This window comes from Tachysurus vachellii, chromosome 18 (assembly GCF_030014155.1).
Source record: "Tachysurus vachellii isolate PV-2020 chromosome 18, HZAU_Pvac_v1, whole genome shotgun sequence".
Classification (NCBI taxonomy): Eukaryota; Metazoa; Chordata; class Actinopteri; order Siluriformes; family Bagridae; genus Tachysurus; species Tachysurus vachellii.
This window is the reverse complement of record NC_083477.1, coordinates 13,182,050-13,199,571: the sequence shown is the minus strand read 5'-3', so window position 1 is coordinate 13,199,571 and position 17,522 is coordinate 13,182,050. Positions and strand designations below refer to the sequence as shown.

Genomic DNA, 17,522 nt, shown 5'->3' with positions numbered 1-17,522 from the left:
CTAAGGTTCTGTCCCAAACGGCTCGCCGTTGCTCACACGAAGTGCACTATGTAGGCACCATAAACGCCACGCGCACTTTCAAGTCAACTCATTTTGTTATTTTGCACCAGACCAAAAAAAAAAAAAAAAAAAAAAAAAAAAAAAAAGAGCCCGTGGGGGGTCTGTGATGAAATGGCAAACAAAAGATTGATGATATCTTAAAATATTAGATTATTTAGAATAATTTGCAGATCGGACGTCACCGAGAACAACCAGAGAAGCTGTATTTTCCTTTCCAAATTCGATCAAATGTCGAATGTCAGGTGAACAAAAAATGTGTGTGTTTTTTTTTTTTTTTGGGACCTTTATTAACATTTATTAACCGTTTTTTTCCAGATCTGTGGATTTCTGTAAAAACTAAAATAAATAAATAAATATATATATATTTTTTTAATATTCATTTTTTTTACACTGAGAAATTTTCCGTGGTTTCTTATTTGCAAACCAAACGCGAACATATTTGAAAAAAAAAAAAATGAAATCTATCGGATATTTTACATCGTCGGAAATGTCGTCACGACCAATCTGTTGATACGTAACACAGCGAGTTGGGCTCGAGGTTCGCGAACTCTTTTGTAAATAACAGTAGTGGCTAAAAGCATCGGTCGGTTGCAGTAACCTGGTCATCTAGACTTTTAAATAGTAAACCAATAACTGCTGTAATAAAGTTAACTGGGAACGCGAGTGATATATGATCGGTTGGGGGGTGGGGGGTTAATAATCAATAGCGCTGTTAGAAGCTCTTTAATAAAGCTCAAGTTTACAACTTCACCCTGCTAGCTGTTAGGCTAACGGTGCTAACTGTGCTAACGGTGCTAGCTTCCCAATGCAGTAGCAGGATGACAGTTAAACCTGCTGGCTAGTCTGTGAGCGGTCTGGTTATCTATCTAGCTTGAGACACCGCATAAGCGTCATATGTGGTGTTTATTCAACATTTTAACGCTTTAATAACAACCAAAAGGTAAATCCAAATGGGTCTGTGTATAGTTTTTGGGTTACTTGGTCAGTTGTTAGCACCGCTAGCTAATTGAGCTAACAATTAGCCAGTTTATTAAACGCTCGATAAAGTGTCGTTGATTTATTTGTTTGTGATTACAGGGTGCAGTTAATAACCAAAGTACTGGTTTTCGGTGTATTGCAATCAGACCGGTTTAATCAGTGCCTAGAAACGAGAAGATTTATTATATAACCCATAAAGCGATTCGCCATGTTGGCTGAAAATAGGTAAGTTGTTTTGTCTTAACAAAAGACAAAGATGTGAGATGTTTAACATCAATTTTCCGTGTTAGAATAAACTGCTTCACATACAGATGAACGCCTGGGCCAGTGTTTTAATGTATCGTACAGTTTTAATGCAACATACAAGCTGTCTTGACTTTAAAGGGAAGGTGAAGATCATGACACTTAATTGATCTGTATAGATTTTGCTTCCTACGTCAAATTTGTACCTGGTGTAACTTTTTAGGAAACGACAGCGTTCTCAAGGCGATGATAAGGCACTTCTGATGCCTCAGGCCAAAAGATCAAGCACAACAGCTCAGTGTTCTGATGGAAGCAGAGAAGCCTGGGAGTCTGAGGTGAGACACACACATCCTCCTTGTTAAAGTATCTTTAAAAACGTCCCGAGCTCAGATAAAAATGAGAGGGTTGCTTCAGGAAGGGCATCCGGCGTAAAACCTGTACCAAATCTAATACGCAGACCGTGTGATCCGCTGTTGTGACCCCAAACAGGGAGAAGCTGAAGGAAGATAAATGTAGCTTCTGGAAAATGAACCCGCATCTCAAATTTGTAAATTTTGGTGGTTTTACATTAGTCCTTTATAATGAGGTGTGCTATATGTGTGATTAAATAACTGGAGTTTCAGAAAAAACTCAACAACAACATACTGTATATTAATATCCTACCCTTGACATGATTACACTTTAAAGATAAAATCCACCAAGAACTACTTGTATATTATTCTGTATACTTAACATGTGATCTTTAGTTGTATCCATGATAAATTTAGAAAATAAAATTGAGTTAATTTTTTTTTACCTTGGCATGTTGGCCAACATGGTGCTGTTTAACTGTTAGCTGAGAGTGATGCAGCATTACTTTTCATCCTGTAGTCTGTCTAGCTTGCTCAGCTCTGCATCTGTACTGTCTGCTTCAATAGATCAAGTTGCAAAGATTCAGCTGTGCTGTTAATATTCCTGTCAGTGTCATTTTGTCAGCTGAGTCTGTGCCATAACTGTCAGTGTGAATGATCTATGTTTTTGCTGAACCCTCAGTCCTCCAGCAGTGACAGCAGTGGGGTCAGTAGTCCAGAGCACGCAGCTGGGACCAGCAGCAGCGCAAGCAGTCAGAACGGAGCCGAAAACCTCAGGACAAGCAGTCCACATAGTTCCTTGGACCAATCTGAAGCTACAACCCTGGGCTCGTATGAACATATCAACCGTGTCTTGAGAGAGGCTCACTTCCAGAGCCTAGAGAACAGAGGTCAGTCACGTTATAGGTGACTTTCAGAGACTTTCACCTCTCTGGCAGTGACCCCCTTCACTCTACATGAGGAGACGGGGTAGAGACCACCAACAAGTTTATTCTGAATTATGTTCTAGAGCTCTCATTTGTGATTATTGTGAATTTTTTTTTTCATTGAATTTATGGCCTGAAACTGTAAAACTATTGATTAATTTAGAGAACAAAAGGATTCACATTGTAAGCAATAATAGCTTGGTGACAATGCAACCTTTTGTGACATGCACACTGTGTATTTTTCTTCTGAACCCACCAGTTTACACATAAACAAGAGCTTTGTTGCAGGTCAAACTGCGCCTGGTGCATATTCTCAATTTATTGCTGGTCCACTTGTGCACTGGAAGGTACACAGCAACGATCTAGAAATCTTTTGTTTATTTATTGAACTCGATTGCTAAGATGGCACTTCATGTATGTTGATGCGAGGTATAAACTTAGGGTTGTAATAAAAAGCCTCTGGGTTTGTAACTCTTGGAGATGGAACAGCCACTACAACCTTACATCAACTCACTGATGTGTGATTTCTTTTCCTTACCCCTATCTCTTTATTGCTCATTATCCAACGCTCATGCAGATCCTCTGGCAGGTCGATCTCAAATTAAATGAAAGATTACTTGTTTATTTTTGGGATATATTTTTATGAAAACATTGAATGATATTTTGCATTCATGTCACCTACATTTTAAAAATAAAGATGGCTGTTCCTAAATACACGAGTGCAACTTTATTAAAAACGTCTTTATTATTATCTTCTGATACCTTTCCGCTTTTATGGGATTAGAAAGAAAATCTTTAGTGTCTTTACTCTTAATGCAGTGTGCATGATAAACAACATATGCTAATCCGTATGTTAATTCCAGGTGTCCTGTTCTTCAAGGAGACCCAGGAAAAGGGCACTTTAATTAAAGCACTACATGTCCTCATCTTGTCATGTAAAGCACCCATAACAGATTACGCATATTAATGTACTCCCAACAGGAACAGATTCTTTTCACTTTGTGTCCTCCTTAAGCGTTCCCTATAAAACAGCCCTCCTTCTAAAGAGGATGAGTGTGATCGATGTCTTAATGCTATCTGACCTGAGATCTTTTTATTCACTGGAACGATGTTCTTATTTTTGCTCACCTTGTATATGGATTCTTCTAGTTTTCATAACTTTTTGTTATTCAAAAGGTCTGTGTAGGTCATTTTTAAGGTCTTGAGGATTTTTAAGGAAGATAAACGGTTTATAAGGTTATAGACTGTTACATAAGTATTTACACCCCCCCTTGATTTTAACGGTGTTAATTGGGATTAAATGTAACAAATCTCAAAATAGCCTGGAATATCAAATGGGGGGGGAAATATCATTATATTCTAAAATAAATTTAGAAATAAAGTCTCTCACATTTCTGTGAAACCCAAACATTCAGTAGCTGACTTGTGTGAAACATTGATCTAGTTGAACGAAAAAAAAATCACAGTGAAGAACCAGTGAGCTACAAAACAAACTACCGTAGCTCAGTTTTACAGGTTGGCAATCTGTTAAAGGGCACAATCGTGCACCAGCAACATACAATTCTGAGACGTCAGTCAGTCTACAACGCTTGAATACTTATTCACAGCACTGCATAATAATTAGACATTTTTTTCATTTAGTGTTAATTTAGATATTTTTGGTAGGCTAAAGCGCTGATGTTTGATATCAGCAATCAGAAACTTTTTCCGTTTCCAGAAATGTATTTTTTTTTATGCTGCAAAAATAATTTTATTCCCTCAGATTTTTAGCATTAAAGTAAGCACTGAATGTTCTGGAAATTGTTCACCCAATATCCCGCTAGACTACAGTAACTGTCTGAGGGTAAACACCATCCTGCAATTAAACTTCATTCTGGAAAGCAACTGATGTATTTTTATTCCTTTATTGCATATCTTTGCCAGAATTCGTATAGACATACAATAAAGCTTTGGATAAAATATTGTAACTCAGGTAATCACTTGTGTCTTCTGATTATCCTCATTGGTGGAGAAAAACGTAGCTCGTTAAGAAAAAAGAAGAATTCAAATTCTAATTTTATTTGTCAAACACATACATAAGCATACACTGTGTAGTGACACGTAGTGAAATGTGTTTTACGACTGTTCCTTATTGAAGTAAGTATTAGGAAAAATATTAAGATGGGTAGAGGTACAGATATAATAAAAAAGAAAACAAAATAAGATTAGATCTGTACAATGAGCAGTGAATGGAATGTGGATGAGTAGGTTATATATAATTTAGATATATACAGGGCAAATATAAGTATATACATGACAGTGTGGAAAGTAAAGTGGCTTCAGGTAGCTGTACACCAGCTGGACCAGCTCCCTCTTACCTCAAAGCCCTCATCACTCCTCGCACCCTCAGAGCTACCAGCACTGCTTGGCTGGTCCCACCATCTCTCAGGGTAAGAGGTAAGTATACAACAAGACTATTTTCTGTTCTGGCACCAAGGTGGTGGAATGAACTTCCCCTAGGGGTCCGGACAGCTGAGTCACTTGAATATTTTCAAACGACGGTTGAAGACCTATTCATTATTCATGAAACACTTCCACTAGCACTTTTTTCCCTATTTGTTGTATGTATGTATATTAACTTTGACCAGTGATTTAGACTCATGGTATCTTTAGTCTATAACCTAGTGAACCAGAGTTAATGTATCCAATGATCAAGACTTAAGCACTTGTACGTCGTTCTGGATAAGGAAGTCTGCCAAATGCTGTAAATGTAAAGTGACCAGTACGAGAAGGAAGTTAAGTGTGCGATGTGAAATTCATAGTGTGCATAAGGTCCGTGTGAGGTAGTAGAAGTCCACTATCAGCTCCTTTGTCTTGCTGATGTTTAGAAGTAGATTGTTCATCTGGCACCATCTCTCCAGGCTTTCTATTGAAAGCCATCACATATCTCAAATATCGTGAATTATAGTTGTGCTCAACCACTAGGTGACAGCAGATGTTTAGTTTTCAGCATGTAAGCAAAGCTCCTCTCTGCCCTGGGACTTTTGAATATCAAGACAGCTTTTCAAAGTGCTATTTCATAAAACATTGACCAAAATTAGTTGTATAAACACACTGTTTAGATCAGAGGCTGATTTCAAGATATATTTCTAAGATAAATGTATTTGATCCAAAAGATCTAATGTAAACACTACATATCTTCATGGTCATGCATGAATTTGTAAGGTGGTTTGTGAGGATGGCTTATCAGTCAGTCAAGCGCTTTGGCAGGAGAGAGTTAAATCAACTGTCCTTGTTCTAGTGTCTACGTATGCGCATACGTTGTTTTATTTTTACCGTAGAAATCTGGGTTAGCAACAAGGGCTCCTGGTCCCTGTCCTCTCTCTTAAAATGGAGAGTTGCTGCTAGCTGAAGCATTAAGAAGGTCCGGTTCAATATCTCTTGGTAGATGAGTGGACTATAAAAATCTCATTTAATCTGGAACAATAATTTGTCTGTTGTCGTCTTTGTGCCTGTTGGCTTCCTTTTGAAACCAGCAAGCCATATATTCATCAAATTGTGATGCCTCACCTGCGTCCACTGAGCACTTGAAGGAGGCTATCTGGATTTAAAGGAAAACTCCACACTGAAAATATTTTATTATGTCTGTTAAATGAGTTTGAAGCTAATTTGTTGGTTGGTGCTGTATTTGCATTCATGTTCATTATTCCCAAGAGAAGTTGACGGTGTGCTGTACTGACAGGACACTGCTAGAGCATTGGCGTTTAACACAAGAACATTTTCAGCCATATCAAACGGTTACAAGTTAAGAGACAGCGACATTCTAAATCATTTACATTTACATTTAGAGCATTTGGCAGACGCCCTTATCCAGAGTGACGTACATAAGTGCTTAAATCTCTATCATTGGATACATTAATGCTGGCTCACTAGGTTACATACTTAAGATACCATGAGTTTAAGACATTGTTCAAGTTACAATGAAAAAGTGTCAAAGGTTTAATATCATACTAATGAGAAATCCAACAGAGAGGACCACAAACAGTGGACTCAGCAATACAGCACAGTTGCTTTAAGTTACTGAAGAGACTCTGGCTAGTTAACACGCTACGAAATGACATGCATAATAGCTTTTACAGCAGTATTAGGTTGAAGATTTGGAACCACAGCTGAGAAGAGTATACAGATGAAGAGCTGAGACTGAAGCAAGGCCAATTTCCCTGTGGCACTATTATCAGTGAGTATTTAAAAGTTTAAAACCGTTGTCAAGTAAAGTTTGATCTAAAAGTAAATCTATTTTCTGTAGCACGTATCCTACACTGAAGCCTGGAGTCAATGGACTCAAGGTGGGGTCAATGTGGACAGGGTGCCAACACATCGCAGGGGACAATCTCACACACTACAGACAATATAGAGATGCCAATCATCCTACATCACTACAATGTCTTTGGACTGGGTGAAGAAGCCCCCAAAGCACAGGGAGAGCATACAAACTTTGCACACAGAGCAGAGGCAGTGGGAATCAAACCCTCAACCCTGTGCGTGCAAGGCAAACATGTTAGCCACCATGACCCATGATTTATATATGAGTTATCCAGAGTGGATTTTTCCTTTTTTATGATCCAATGTCCCTGATCAAGACAAATGTGTAAACTGTCTGAGTAATCGGACGAGCCTGGGAGTTGTAGTGATAGGGAACCATTTCTTGACACAAGCCAACTTTGTGAGAATCCCAGCCTACAGTAACCCTCTGTTGTGTCTACACCATAGCAGACAGGGCTGTTTAGGCAGCTGCTGGCTGGCATGATCCTGCTGTGAAGCTGCCATGGACCATGTGGTGTCCTCCATCTACAGCCAACACCAACATCTGTTCTACCCCACTGCTGGAAAAAAGTGCTTTGTCAGGTTGTTTCCACTGATACTATAGCTAATGACTGAGCACTGCTGTCATTTGTATTGTATGGCCAAAGTAGACGTGCGACCATAGAGAGCTGGACTGCCCTGGCACAATGAATGAGAGCAAAAGTCCAAAATGTATGTTACATTAATATATAGACTACGACATTAAACTTTTTTTTTTTTTTTTTTTTTTTTTTTTTTTGTGTGTGTGTGAATCTTAGATAAATTATTCCTAAAAGTGACTTGAGGGGGGCACGGTGGCTTAGTGGTTAGCACGTTCGCCTCACACCTCCAGGGTCGGGGTTTGATTCCCGCCTCCACCTTGTGTGTGTGGAGTTTGCATGTTCTCCCCGTGCCTCGGGGGTTTCCTCCGGGTACTCCGGTTTCCTCCTCCGGTCCAAAGACATGCATGGTAGTTTGATTGGCATCTCTGAAAAATTGTCCCTAGTGTGTGAATGTGTGTGTGCCCTGTGATGGGTTGGCACTCCGTCCAGGGTGTATCCTGCCTTGATGCCCAATGACGGCTGAGATAGGCACAGGCTCCCCGTGACCCGAGGTAGTTCGGATAAGCGGTAGAAGATGAATGAATGAATAAAAGTGATTTGAACTTCCACTATGTAATAATAAAGGTAGTCTTATGAAAAGTATCATAGATATAATTACTTATGTGTAGTTTATTTGTCTTAATGATCTGTGCTGTGCCGCTGTTAGGAAATATTTTGTCTTTCATCGCTTTACAGACCTGTTACAAATCTGTTTGTGTCTCAGGTCTATTTCATGTCACACCATCGCATTCTAACAGATTTTAAGGATTATAAATCATTACTGTATTATAGGGTAAATTATGTGGGATGTGGTATCCTAGTGGTTAAGGTGTTGGGCTACCAATTGGAAAGTTGAGAGTTCAGTTCCTACGTCCATCAAGCTGCCACTGCAGGGCTCCTGAGCAAGGCCCTTAACCCTCAATTGCTCAATTGTATAAAAATGAGATAAAAATGTAAGTCGCTCTGGATAAGGGCGTCTGCTAAATGCTGTAAATGTAAAAGGGTAAAGTCACACAGTAGGCTGAAAGTATTGCAAAGAGGGAAGTCCTGGGTTGAACACAGGAGGAGTGTAGTTCATGATTACAGCAGCAGTTCTTAGATGATCCAAATCTATAGTACTCAGGTATGTTATCTATACATCCCTCCTTCCATTTTCGGTACCCCTTATATTACAAGGATGCAGGAATCCTGGAGCATTTGTGAAAGAAAAAAGGTTGTTGAAGAGCACAATGAATTCAAGCATGGTACCTTTGTAGTAAATCATTTTATGTCATTAGTGTCCATGCTATGCTATTCAACAGTTAACTGTAAGTGGTATTAATGGAAAATGGAAGTGTTTAGCAACAGCAGCAACTAATCCTGAGGCTGAAGACCAGCATAAAGTCACAGAGCGAGGTCAGTGACTACTGAGGGACGTAGTGCGTAAAGGTCACCAACTCTATGCTGATTCCATAGCTGAAGAGTTCAAAACTTGGACTTGCATTAATTTCAGTATAAACTGTGTGGTGGGAACTTCTTGCAAATGGGTTTTCATGGCCAAGTAGCTGCATGCAAGCCTCACATCACCAAGCTTCACATTGCCACCACTGGACTCAGGAGCAGTGGAAACATGCTCTGTGCAGTAATAAATTATGCTTCTGATGGGCAAGATTTGGGTTTTGCGAATGCTAGGAGAACTTTATCTGCTTTTTTGCATTGTGCCAGCTGTAGTTTGTTGGAGGAGGGATAATGGTATGGGTCTGCCTTTCAGGGCTTGGGCTAGACCCCTTATTTGCAGTGACGGGAAATGTGGGAAGTGAAGGGAAATTCTTTAGCATACCAAGACATTTTGGACATTGCTATGCTTCCAACTTTGAACAGTTTGGGGAAGGCAAGAGCAAGATCCATAAAAACATGGTTGGATGAGTTTGGTGTGGAAGAATTTGATTGGCCAGCACAAAGCCCTGACCTCAACCCAATCAACACCTTTGGGATAAACTGGAACAGAGATTGTTGGCTAGGCCTTTTTGTCCAACATCAGTGCCTGACCTTACTAATGCTGGATGAATAGACAAATATTCCAACAGAAACACTCCAAAATCTTGTGAAAAGCCTGCCCAGAATAGTAGAAGCTGTTACTGTTCCAAAAGAAGAACCATGTCCATGTGACATCATTTTGTCTGTGTAGTATATAGCTTGTTATCTATGTAACACTGCCTATACATATACAGGTTTTCTGTTTTGAAGAGGTGAATATACATTACTCGTCACTGTTAGCTGGCTTGCTTATTGCTAAAAACAACAACAACAACAAACATTGATGTTTTCTTACTGGGATTTCCCGACACTTCGTAGCTTGAATGTGGAGGTTGAAAATGACATTGTTACAAGTTCAGAGGTAACTCACATGCAGTATAAGCTCCTACTTCCCCAAGCAAAACCATGACACCGCTGCTGCTGATGACCCGGTCTGTCTGTCAATCACATACAGTACTTGCATACAAAACATGCAAAATAAGATACTAGTCATTCTAGTAGCAACTTGACAGGGGTTTAAAATTCTATTTTTAGTAAGTAAAATAAAAACTACTTACAGTCCTGCTCAGCAATATTGGCACTCATGAAGCTTATGTACATATTGTGGAATATCTACTGAAGGAAATTTATCAAGAGAAACAACATATTACTACAGATAGCTTGTGTTTGATACAAAACAGCAAATGATAAAGAACATTTAAAAAGATAAACATTATGAGGAAAACATAGAAAAAACATAATGCTTGCCGTGTCAATGGTATTGGCACCCTTTGCTGCAAATCAGTATGGAAACCCAATTTGGCTCACCCATTGCAAATCACAAATGAGGATCACCTGTGAGGAATTGCCTCCACCCATGTGACATGAATTAGCCAATGAATGATCATTTTGGTGTTTTAAAAAGCCACCTGTTATTCCCTCTTCATATGTGACAATAGTAAAGACAAAGGAGCTGTCTGAGGACACCAGAAATGCTATTATTTGCAAGCACAAGACCTCCAAAGGGTATAAGGCCATCTCAAAAGACCTTGGTATGCCTGTTTCAATGGTGCATAATGTTATTAAGAAGTTTTCCAGTCATGGAACTGTAAAGAACCTCCCTGGATGTGGGGGAAGAGAAAAATTGATGACAGAAGTCTTCAAGGGTTGGTGCGAATGGTAGAAAAAACACCACGTCAAACATCTAAAGACCTGAAGACCAACCTGGAGCAGTCTCGTGTAATTGTTTCAACAAGTACTATATGCCGCACACTAAACAAAGCGGGGCTTTATGGGCGGAGGCCAAGGAAGACCCCATTGCTAAAGATAAGACATAAAAAGGAATGATTGATCTTCATGAAAGAGAACCTAGACAAACCTCAAGCCTTCTGGGACAATGTTTTATGGACAGAGGAAACAAAAGTGGAGCTTTTTGGTAATGCACACAAACAGTATGTTTACAGATGGTGCAATGAAGCCTTTAAGTAAAAGAACACCATACCAACAGTCAAGCATGGTGGAGGATCCATAATGCTGTGGGGTTGCTTTGCTGCATCTGGTACTGGAGGCCTTGACCGTATCACAGGCATCATGAAATCAGAAGATTATCAAACAATTCTAGAGCGAACTGTCTTGTCCAGTGTAAGGAAACTTGGCTTGAGGCAAAGATCATGGGTCCTCCAGCAAGATAAAGACCCAAAGCACACCTCCAAAAGCACACAGGAATGGTTGAAAGGGAAAAAATGGACTGTTTTAAAATGGCCAGCAATGAGTCCTGATCTCAATACAATTGAAAATCTTTGGGGGGAGCTGAAAGCTGCCATTGGAGAAAGGAACCCTGCAAATGTTCAAGAGCTTGAGCGTATTGCAAAGGAAGTGTCAGAGAAAATACCACCAGAGAAGTGCAAAAAGCTTATACTGTAGATGGATATACTGTAAGAAACGTTTGGAGGCTATAATCTCTGTCAAAGGGTGTGCAACCAAATATTAAGGAGGGGTGCCAATATTAGTGCACATGCTGGTTTTCTGTTTTTTCCTTTGGAATTACAATATCTATGTTGAAATAACAATTGTCTTTGTTAAATTACTTTGGACCTCCAATTAAAAGATCCTGCTGATATAAATTTGGTACATTTCCATTTATTTCTAAAGACATTCACTCATTTATGCAAAACATGAAGGGGTGCCAATAATGTTTAAATGCATCGAGACAATGTCCATTGTTAAACGTACTATGCAAATAAAACTGAATTGAATTGCCAGTTTACTAAATTGGGGAGAACATTTTGGGAGGTTTTATATGTTGCTATCATAAGAAAATAATGGGACAAAAAGTTCTTCTAAAATGTACAAATCTCAATATTCATACTACTGGAGAGAAGAGAGTTATGAGGTTACATTTAGTGGTAGGGTTTCTGCATGGGGGGGGGGTTGTCATGAATTTAAACAACTGTATATTAATTATTATAAAATACAAATGGATTATGTGATCTGAGGTGCTTTGCTACCATATGATTAACTGGATTGCGTTTATCAGGCCTGGATTTAAATTCATCGAGTCAGTACATCTTTAGCTCCTATGTTAGAAACCATCTGTGAAGTCTGTGTGTCTACATGTTCCCTAAGGTTTCATAAACCTTTTCTTCTAACGCGGCCTACAACATTTGTCTTTTCAGTCAACTTCTTGGAATCCTGCATAGCTTACACATGTATGAGTTATGTTGTTTGCTCATGCAGTTGAGCCTCTCTGGGGGAAAATACAAATACATTAAAGGCACCGTTGATACGAGATTTGACATTCATTGGCTGAGACAGCACCCTTAGGATTCTAAAAGGTTCTTTTGAGTATACTGTCTTTATGGTATTGTGACCCCCCCCAACCTCTTGCTTTGAACCTTGTGCAAATAACTTGCTTCTTCTGTTCAGTTGAAAGATGGGTCAATCTACCAGAAAAACCTTCCTTAGATTATAGGGAAAACACTTAAGGCAGGGATGGAAAGAGGGGTTACAATAACTTGAAAAATAAAATCAAACAGTCCTTCTTTTGAATAACATGCAACGTCTATGGTTGTTATCCATCAAACACAGGAAGAAGAAACAAGACATGCTTATGTTATATCCTAGTAGATCTAGTACTCTTTACCCTCTGGGAGCTGAAGATTAGCCTAGACAGGAGTTATCAAACTTTTTGCAGCCAGGGACTTTTACTACATACTATTTATTAATTTCTTAATGAAATGTGTATAATAATATACAGGCTTTTTATTCATTTGAGACATTTTATTTTTGACAAAACATAGCCATGGTCCAAGCTGACATCATTCGTACACCTAGTTGTTTATGAGTTATTTGGTTTTGGATTAAACCTATGCCATTCAAGCAGGTTAATAACTGTGCAACCATAGAAGGTAAAAATATCTTGAATATAAGAGCATCCAACTAACATTTCTCTCTATTTGATTGTATTCAAACAGAAACGGAAACAGAAACAGAAAAATATTTTGAGTGATATTGTATTCATTTCTAACGATTCATTTAGAAAGATAACAATTTATTATTAATTATTTGACAACCAAAGCTCAAAATGAATATGTATATTCACATAGTAGGTAGAAAGAATCTACACAGCTCTGATAAAATGGCAGGATTTTGTGATGTTAATTCACCCAAAATAAATTGTCAGAATTTTTCCACCCTCAATATGAAATTACAAGTGAAAAACAAAAAACTTAAATTTTTAGGGGAAATTTAACACTGAGTGTGAAATTGACATGATTTTATTTCATTTTATTTTTTATTATTATTATTTGTTTACAGTACAAAAGACAGAAATTTTATCAGGAATTATTTTATTTACTCTCTCTCTCTCTCTCTGTGTGTGTGTGTGTGTGTGTGTGTGTGTGTGTTATATAATAATCTTATAATGAGAAATATTAAAATATTAGATATATATTTTCTTAATCAAATACAAAAATATGGAGGTGATGTGAGATTTCCCCCGGTAACAAAAATAAATCACTGACTACCTGACAGGGATCACAGACCCCTAACAGTCCCCAGACTCCACTTTGAGAATCACCAGCTTAGACAAGCTTCAAGCTACAGTCTTTCTCATAGCACTGACCTCAATCAACCTAAAGCATCTCAGCACCCACACACAGCCCACAAAGTATACTCACCACACCTTACAGCATATCACATTTCAGTGCCATCTATCATATCCTACAATCGGCCTTCCCAGTGGTTCCTTTTGTCATAACCTCCTTTGCCTCTATCCAGCCTGTATCACCTCCACTCACTCTTCTCAAGTAGTCTTCCTCGCTCAAGGTAAACGAAACCACTGATTTTGAGCTGCATTAATCACTGATACGTGCTTACTGTAATAACATCCATTTCTGTTCTCTGAGGATTGTAAATCAAGCTCAAACCCCTGCCAGGAAATGATACAGGTGAACAGATGAGTTTAAATCACGTTTGTTCTTGTTTTCCAAAATGGAACATGACAATTTCCAAACCAAACTCATCAGCCAACATTTACTATTTATACCAGAGACCAAAACATGGGGTTTTGGGGTGCTCATGTTTAGCTTTGGATTTATTTGTCATGTCACAGTCGTTTTTTGACAAAATGTCAGATGCTATTTGTACCCTGCCTACAAGGGGCAAAATATCCACAAAAACAGCAAAAAATTTACATTTACAGCAGACACTCTTATCCAGAGTGACTTACATTTTTTTCAGTTTATACACCAGAACAATTGAGGGTTAAGGGCCTTGCTCAGGGGCCCTGCAGGGGCAACTTGGTGGACCTGGGGTTTGAACCAATGACCTTCTGATCAGTAGTCGAACAGCCTAACCACTGAGCTACCACATCCCAAATCCCATAAAATGGTTAGTGTGTCAAAGTATCGTCAAAGTAAATAGTGATATCAAACCCATTTCTACTCGCTGAGATGCCCTAACTGCTTGTTCACAAGCATCTAAATTTTTTAGGACTTATCTTCAGCCACTAAAATTCTGTGTGAGGTTATCCAAACCGAGGGAGAAACATCTCACACTGAAGTGCTGACTAATTTTAAAATCAGACTTGCTGTGATAAAATAATTTAATTGTTTATACTGGTCGGATAAGCGGTAGAAAATGAGTGAGAGAGAGTGATTGTTTATACTGACTGAAAATGCAATTTCAATGCCAGTGTACCGGTAAAAAGAGTTAACAACTCTACAAATAAACATATTTGTGTTGAAAAAGAAATATAAAAAAAATATATATATATGTATAATAAAAGCTATTTCCTAACTAAGTGCTCTGTCTATTAACAAAAATATATGCTTTTTTTTACTTTAACCGTCAGTAATCGTATCTAAATTTAAAATGTATTAAACATTTTAAACTTGGATTTAACAGTTTCATCTATTAAAAATGAATATTTGTGAAATAGATTTTGTATTTTTATGTTAAAAAATTATTTCATGCTTATTTACAGTTAAAGGTTTTTAATAGCTAAATAAATTCAAAAAACCTACTAAATAAATAAATTCAGTCTATTTTTTAAATCTTATAATACCCAATATTTGTATAAAATTTGCAGTAAAAATTGTGTAAAGATTTGAAGATGTTTTGTATATATATATATATGATATCTGCATGGTCTCTGGTTTAATCCTAAGCTCTGGTTAATGTCTGTGTGTGAGTTCCTCATGTTCTCCTTGTGATGGCCTGTTGTCCCATTCAGGATGTTTTCCCATCATGTGCTCTGTGTTCCTCTGGATCCAAAGCAACTCTATACAAGTTAAAGTGGTTATGGAAAATACCGTCTTTGCTTTTATCAGCATCTTCAACCTCTGTCATATTCTGACATTTCTGTTCTGTATTCTGGCTACTTAACTTAGATGTACTTCTTCATGACATCTAACATCTAGCATTACTAATGTACGTCATCCATTGCCTTCGAGGACGTCATTGCACACCAAAAAAGTTACAAATCTCTAACAATAATAATCATTTAAGAGTTACAACAACGATAACAAGCTAATAACAAGTTGGCTGAGAGGCTATAAAATATTATGTCATTCCCAGTAAGTGAACATAGTCAGCATTGATGCTCCCTGCATTTTGCAGTGCATTGTGTGAATTTTTAGAGAGCTGGTAGGATTTTGCTAATAAAATGTTCAACCTCCTGACCAGTGCACCACTGACTACTGAATTAGGACGCTAACTGAGACGCACCCTTGGCCTCCCATGCTCCTAGTTTTAACCTCCGCCCAAACATTTGATTTATAAGTATGGATTACTGTCTGATTACGTTGTTCTCTGACCCCTGCCTGGGATATGGATAATAATTCATAGATGTGTGCAAACAAAAGACACACTAACTTGTCCCATGCAAAAGCCTTATGCTTGAATGATATATGTTTCTTTTCTATTAGAATAAAATAATACAAAGGACATACAATAACAGTTTTTTGTTGGTTTCTTGAGCATGCTTCACCATTTAAAAAAGCCCCAGATATCATAGGATACAATAGATTTTAATAGCTTGTTTCTATACCAATAAATCAGATCATATGAAAAGGTGTATGGCCATCGTCATGCTGATTAGTGAAATTAGATTCATTTGTTGATCTCTTTTCTACGTTGCCAGTGCAACATGATTGGAGGCAGGAACCAATAGTCCATTTATCTTTGTATGTGTGTTTATATGTGTGTGCCTGGCCTCTGTCTAGTGTAAAGACCTTTAGAAAGGAAACAGAACAGACGGTTGATCTGGGTATCTGCCATACTGGCATCTCAGTATATAGTATGGAGACCTCACATGCTCCTTCTCACCTCAGGAAACTTGCAGGCGCAATTTGTTGCATTTAGACTGACCATAACTGTCAGGAAGAGATATATCCAACACACACACACACACACACACACACTTATATGGCCCATAATCTCCTCCACTCCTCATATTATACTAATTGAACCTGCGAGCTGCCAATGCTATATTGATAGCTGAGCTCATTTCCAAATTAATAAAACATAGGCCTTAAATGCATGCCATCATCATGTCTTAATGCCATGTGGACTTTTATAGCTGAGTGCAGTAGAGTGGCTTTGACTGAACAAGATGTTGAAACCTTAAGAAGTGAATGCATTTGGAAGAATGAGTTGATTTCTAACCTTCCTCACTCCTTTCCCCCTGATTCTCTTTAAAATGAAGAACTGCTCAAAAGGAGGTGCAGCAAATATTACCACCAAGGATAAAAACCTATTTTATGTCCTTGGAGAAGATTTCCAAAGAGTAGGCATGCTGGACATTCATGTATCATTAAACATAACCATTACCAGCATGTGTACTATTTACCATTTTTGAAGTGTGTGTGTGGGGTGGGTCATAATAAAAGCATGTATTTAATAAAAACATCTTTTAATGGAGGCAAAAGCAAATCGTTGTGAAGCCTTTTTTTAATAGAGCTATCGTGTCTGTTAATAATTACACAAGGTTTTTAATAATCAGACTTTACTCCTTTGTCTTCACTTCAGTGAAAAACCAACGATCATGAAATGGTGATGCAGATCCTCCAGCACTGAAGACCTCTTTTGTGCTAAGGCATCAAAAAGAAGAAACAAAGGATTTAAAGCAAAGGAGGGCCAGCTTCATTGCCTTGATTGCACATGGTAAACCCCGGCAACCTCCCATGCCGAAAAGCTACACAAAACAGACAGGACTTATATGCTTTTTAACTATTCAGCATCCCACTTGTATTGTGTCACGTGTGCTGTTAAAGCCCAGAAAAGAAAAGGCCATCAGAGAAAGCAAAGAATGGTGCCTGAATGTGCTGAATGTGTACTCAAACAGTCCCCAGCTCCACAGGATATACACTCACCATCCACTATATTTACACATCTACGGCAGTTATGCAGGGCACAGGCTTACAGTAACTGGGCGGTTCAAAACTGGAAAGAAAAAAAAAAAAACAGCAAGCAAATCCAATCTTAAACTGTCCCACTTAAAGATGGTAAGTCATTAATTTTTTGTCTGAAGCTTAGGGCCTGGTCAA

General features: G+C 38.3%; 1 protein-coding gene across 1 annotated transcript; it reads left to right on the top strand.

Moving 5' to 3' along the window:
- Positions 1–606: 606 nt before the first annotated feature.
- On the top strand, positions 607–3,269 carry LOC132861308 (protein FAM104A). Its single transcript, XM_060892776.1, has 4 exons — positions 607–1,000; positions 1,138–1,263; positions 1,505–1,616; positions 2,314–3,269. The coding sequence occupies exons 2-4, from the start codon at positions 1,247–1,249 to the stop codon at positions 2,539–2,541; spliced, it is 357 nt and encodes a 118-aa protein (XP_060748759.1). The 5' UTR covers positions 607–1,000; positions 1,138–1,246; the 3' UTR covers positions 2,542–3,269.
- The last annotated feature ends 14,253 nt before the right edge of the window (positions 3,270–17,522 follow it).